The following is a 6,134-nucleotide window of genomic DNA, read 5'->3' as shown; positions in this document are numbered from 1 at the left end:
CTGGACAAAATCCACTCCATCTAAACTATCACAATTAAAAAAAAAAGTTTCCAATCAATATTTGGAAAGTTGAAGTCACCCATGACTACAACCCTGTGATTTCAGCACCTTTCCAGTATCTGCCTCCTAATCTGCTCCTCCACTTCTCTGCAACTATTAGGGGGTTTGTAAAAAACTCCCAAAGTGACTGCTCCTTTCTTGTTCCTGACCTCAACCCAAACTGACTCTGTAGACATATGATTCTTGAACTGCCTTTCAGTAGCTGCTATACTAGCCCTGACTAGCCATGCCACTCCCCCCCCACCTTTTACCACCCTCCCCATTTCTTTTGAAGCATCTAAATACCAGAACTTTCAACAACCATTCCTGTCCCCGAGTTACCCAAGTTTCTGTAATGGCCTCAACATCGTAGTCCCAAGTACTGACCCATGCTCTAAGTTCATCCGCCTTAGTGGAATAGCACTTACTTCTGAAAACTCTTCATTCAACATGTCCTCTGATGTGTTAGAAGTCTTTTCTAATTCTGGGTTCTGTTCTTCAGCTTCAGGCAAGATTGTCTTTGGAATTTCAGAAAGCTCAGTTTCAGGTAGGTTTCCTTTACTGCCATCACTAGGTTTCTCTGGAGGTCTACATGTAAAATATAGCCTTATAAATAAATCATCTGCAGCCAAAAAGTACTCTAGTCAAATTAAATGTGTTCTCTTACAACACAGCTTACGCTTCCAAGAATGAGAAGCAAACAGAGCATTAAAGCAAAATCAGATACTGCACATATTAGCTTCTGTAAAGAAACATGAGCCTTATTCAATACTCACCCTTCAGATAGGCTAACATAGGAGGGGGGCCTGCTTTGAGGGACAGCCTCACTTTTCCCTCCAGCATCACAGTCAGTTTTAGACTGCTCATAGCTTAATACAGGAATATCATCACTGGATTTTTCTATTGCACTAAGAGAAAGAAATGATACGGTTTTAAGATATTGTTTCACTCAAATGGATCTCTCCTCCAAACTGCCTGGAGGAATCTAAAAAGGAAACCTAAAAAATGTATATTAAGCTAAATTTAATAAGTTAGAAATAGCATAAATGTGAATCACATCAAATTTGAATAAAGTTACAGATTTGCACTGATTGATATGAAAAGCAAAGTCATAGTCAAGTACAGTGTGCCCATATTTTGCAAGTCTACAATTTTAGCTCTGAGCACATGACAAATCTTAAAGCACTAATGTGAAATTTCAGATAGCCAACATTTTAAAAGTGGGATGAAAATGGAACATCAAATAAGATCAGTGATTAATATTTCTAGTTTGCCAAATAATGTGAAACAGTTGTAGTTCTTTTGCCAAGTTATTTTTTCCCTATATTTTACAATTTAAACTCCCAAATCTCCGGTCATTTCAAAGAACAAACTGCTTAAGTTGTGATATACATCACACTCCGTTCTTTTCATCAGATAGAAAAGAAAAATGTTAAATTTATAGTATTTAACATTTCATTTATGTCTAGCAGTTGTAAACAAGACAGCAATAGCGCAGCCCACTTTGCATCTGGTAAACGTATGGGCAAAGGTAAGGTAGAGTAGGACACTTGCCTGTGCTGCAAGAATGAGGAATTCTCAGAGGTAGTTGAACTGGAGATGTTATCAGTACTAGCAGCTATAGTGGGAGGTTCCTCCAGTCCTTCAGAAGGCTCCAGTCCAGGCTCAGGGAAGTCCAACTGTTCAGAATTCACATGCTGTAGAAAGAGATGCATGTAAGAGGTCAAATATGGCTTAATTTGGGTTAAGATTCTTCCAATGTTTAATTTTATTTTAAAACCCTGCTGACAAAACACTAGAGATATTCCTTAGAAGGTGCCATGTCAGCAAAGTTGGCAGATTAGAACAAATCTGCATACAATTTGGTGAAATCTACTTGAGCAACTTCAGCGAAGTGACTGACAATAGCCATTTCCTTGTGGCTGGTAGAAAGTGTGATTATGAACTTCTACCGCCTTGGGGATGCGCTTCACTACGATAATGACATGAAAGGTTTGCAAAAAAAAAAAAAAAGGTAATTCTGTTTTTTTTTTAGAAACCTCATTCATGGGAATTGCTGGTTGGGCCAGCATTTGTTTGCTCATCCCTCGATGCCCTTGAGAAGGTCACGGTGAGCTGCCTACTTGAACCACTGCAATCCATGTGTTGTAGTATTTACTACAGATATCTGGACTTCAGGAATGTCTATGATAAGGTGTCACACTGGAGGCTGCTGAGTAAGATAAGAGCCCATGGTGTTACAGGAAAGGTACTAGCATGGATAGAAGATTGGCTGTCTGCCAGACAGCCAGAGAGCGGGAATAAAAGGATCCTTCTCAGGATCGAAGCCGGTGACTAGTGGTGCTCCACAAGGGTCAGTGCTGGAACCACAACTTTTCACTTTATACATTAGTATAGATGAAGGAATTGAGGGCATTCTGGTTAAGGTTGCAGATGATACAAAAAGATAGGAAGAAGGACAAGTAGTATGGAGGAGATAGTATGCAGGAAGATTTACGCAGGTTATGAGAGTGGGCAAAGCAGCAGATGGAATACAACATGGGCAAGTATGAGATCATACATTTTTGTTAAGAAGAGGAGGCACTGACTATTCTCTAAATGGGAGAAAATTCAGAAAATCTGAAGTGCAGAGAAACTTGCGAGTCTTAGTCCCGGATTCTCTGAAGGTAAACTTACAGACTGAGTCAGTAGTTAGGAGGGCAAATACAACGTTGGCATTTATCTTGAGGACTAGAATATAAAAGCAGAAATGTGCTTCTGAGGCTTTATAAAGCTCTGGTCAGACCACATTTCATCTTGAGCAAGTTTGGGCCCCATACCTCAGGAAGGATGTACTGACCCTACAGCAGGTCTAGAGGAGGTTCACAAGAATGGTCCCGGGCATGAAAGGCTTAACATACGGGGAATGTTGGAGTGCTCTGGGTTTACACGCGATGGAGTTTAGAAGGCGGTGGCGGTGGGGGTGCGGGGAGAAATCTTATTTGGGGGGGGGGGGGGGAGGGAAGAAAAAAAAAACACTTATAATACTGAGCGGCCTGGACAGAGTGGACGTTGGGAAGATGTTTCTACTGACTCCCAGTGGCAAGACACATTCTTTCGGCCACTTTTCTGACTTGCCTCAAACAATTTGGTCTTCAGATCATTCCTTACTATCTTCCCTCCTCTCCCTTCAACCCTGAAACAAATATCTTTTTAAGTATTTTTTCTTAATACCAACCCTGCATCATATTTGGGGAGCATTTTCTAACGCTAAAAAGGTGGCATGTAAATGCAGGTTTTTATTTTGTGATGGAATCATATGGAAAGCTGCCATTTAGACAGACAAGCATATCCTAATGGATTGGCAAGTAGCCATTCAGCCTAACCCCCACTTTCTGCTTTTGGTCCATTCCCTTATAGGTTATGGAACCTCATGAATGCATACAAGGTTCAGATGTTAATCACGGGCTTTAGTGCAAGATTCCGCAGAATAATCAAGCAATTGAATACAAAACAAAAACCCTGGGGTGGGGGGGCGGAAAAAAGAGGAGGGTGAAACTTACTGCAGTATGAAAGTATTTAATAAAAAAGAAGGTTAGGTAATTAACAAAAAAGGGTAAAACTGGTTTTTAAATCCAAGAGAGACTGTTACAAAATGAACACTGGCTGAGAGTCTGCTGGACTCATCCGTGTGATCTGATCAAAGCGGAACGTTTGCTCTTTATCAAAGCAATATGGTGAATGAGCATATTGGTTTCCCATCTAACAGTGGTATGCATGTTCGGTATTTAATATCTCAGAAAATATTTGCAATTTTGAAAATAACTTGTACTTGCTCCCACTAAATATAGGCAGGGGTGCCAGTGTTGGAGTGGAGTGGACAAAGTCAGAAGTCACAACGCCACATTACAGTCCATAGGCCAACAGGTTTAAGCACTGCTCCTTTGTCAGGTGAGACAAAGCAGCAGCACTCTGAAAGCTTGTGATTCCTCCAAGCATTAGAATAGGAATTTAATAAGATATAATTTGCTTTCCTCTGGCCAGAATGTTCAGCAATATAATGCACCTGCTTATTACAAGATGTTTCGCACTAGAACTGTATCGATATAACTAGTGATTTTCACTCTCGCCCATTTCTCTCAAAACTCCTTCAAGAAGTAGGACAAGATGATTTGTGCATATATTTGAAATGCTGATGACACAACTATACTTGTCACAGACAAGGAAATTAATAGGTGGTTTCATTCAACAGCCGGGTGGGATTCGAAACATCCCAAATATCTGACTCAGAAGTCAGTTCTTCTCATTTGGTGGTGCAGAAATTTCAAAATTGAAAATATATATTTCACTATGAACATGTAGGGCTAACAACTCTACATCAAGTTTATGATAGAAAATGCAGTTACTAAGTTGTACCTGATGGTTTGCTTTTGTGCAGACTTCTAGTAAGTGATCAACACGACTGTTGACATCTGAAGGCTTCGCACCTGAAGATTCGTCAGTCACATCCTGTTTGGGCTAGATTAGCACATATAATAAAATTTATATACCTGGTTGAGTGGAGAAAGCAGTTGACAAATCATGTTAAAATGATACTTCATACACAAAGGATTATTGTGGACTTGTGGAATGGCAGTGACCAAAAGAACTTCTCAATATTGAATTTCCTCAACAAGACCCCAGACACAATCATGCTAAGTTAGATTAGTGACTGACCATGTAGGAAAGAACTAAATCAATGGACTTAGGATCATTCTGTGCCTTCAAAATAAACACGTCCTGATCAATAAACATTCTTTAAAAGCTGTAAATCTCTGCAGAGAGAGAAATCCATTTGTAACATCACCACCCCCTTCCGCCCCTAGTGAAAGCATACAACTGGCCGTATTGGAACCTGTGTAAAAATATTTTAAAATTTATGTTGTAACCATGTAGTAGTGGGACAAGAGCAACAATTGGCTCCTTCAATCTCAGTTATATTAATCAAAATAGTTATTTCCATAATATAGCTTTGTCACACAATTTACACTGGAAGATCAGAAGTCTGCAAACTTTTACTATACTTAGCTTTAAAAGGCTTGAAAAATAGGAAGAGTACAGGTTTGGGCTTCTTTTCGTTAAAGGAAGCATACATCTATGTTTGACAGTATGCTAATGCAATTACAACTCAACACAGTCACAAATCTATTTTGATTCCAAGTTTAAACACAATTGCTAACCTTTTCTTCAAAGTGCTTAACTTGTGCAAAATTTGTTAGTGTTGAGGAACTTTCCTGCTGCCCGGTACAACCTATGTGCCGACGGGGGCACCTGTAATAGAAAAAGAAATATTTACACATATGGGCAAGGACCACAAAATAAACATTTTTAAAGAGAAGCAGAGTTCCAGATAAACCTTCACGTTCCTTAGTTAACTAGCACAAATAAAACAGACTTCTTGTCATCACTATGTTTAGATCTTAAAGACGAACTATTCCTGGATACACAATTCATGCTTTACACAAGGCAATTAGACACTCCAGCCCTGGTACGTTAACAGCAGCAACACTGCTGTGCTGCATGGTAACAAAGTGCAAGTTTTAGCTTATTGCTGTGCTTCAAACTTGGAGTACAACAAATATATTCTTCACCCTTTGAAAAATTGTTGCTGCAGTCAAAGTACGCCTACAAACACAGATATGCATTCCCACAAGACAGGCTGCAAACAACTCCCATCTTAAGTCTGAGCTAATCTGTGCTTTTAGAAGGAAAAAAAAAAATCACTGGTTTACATATAACTAGGAGCAAGCTATGCAGTCCGTTCAGCCAGCCCATTCATTTTCTTTAAAAATTCAACATTACTTCATAATGTGACATTTAAATAGATTGGGTTCAAGCAGCACAACACCTCTAAAATTATGAACATCGATTTCACTTTCCCACAATCTGCATTGTCCCAGGTCCTCTGGGGTGTTCAAAATATATCAGCTTCAATATAGTTGATAATGGAGCTTCCTAGTCTTCCACAGATTAGGAGGCCAAAACCATGCACAGTACTCTTCAACATGCTTTTAGCAAAGTCCACCACAATTGTAGCGGCAATGTTTCCATTTCCCATGCAACCAAGGCCTTACGAC

The 6,134-nt window shown here is 39.6% G+C and overlaps 1 protein-coding gene across 1 annotated transcript; it reads right to left on the bottom strand.

Annotated features, from left to right (window-relative positions):
- Positions 1–426: 426 nt before the first annotated feature.
- Positions 427–5,357, bottom strand: LOC125481456 (the record flags this gene model as incomplete). The annotated part of the gene is made up of 5 exons (XM_048593025.1): positions 5,238–5,357; positions 4,435–4,536; positions 1,594–1,736; positions 816–947; positions 427–627 (listed from the first exon to the last, which is right to left on the bottom strand). Coding segments are annotated over exons 1-5 (698 nt in total), but the record flags the coding sequence as incomplete, so codon positions are not given.
- Positions 5,358–6,134: the final 777 nt, after the last annotated feature.

This window comes from Rhincodon typus, unplaced genomic scaffold (assembly GCF_021869965.1).
Source record: "Rhincodon typus isolate 14 unplaced genomic scaffold, sRhiTyp1.1 hic_rhity00002229, whole genome shotgun sequence".
NCBI lineage: Eukaryota > Metazoa > Chordata > Chondrichthyes > Orectolobiformes > Rhincodontidae > Rhincodon > Rhincodon typus.
Note: the sequence above shows the minus strand (reverse complement) of the source record. Positions and strands in the feature narration are given on the sequence as shown.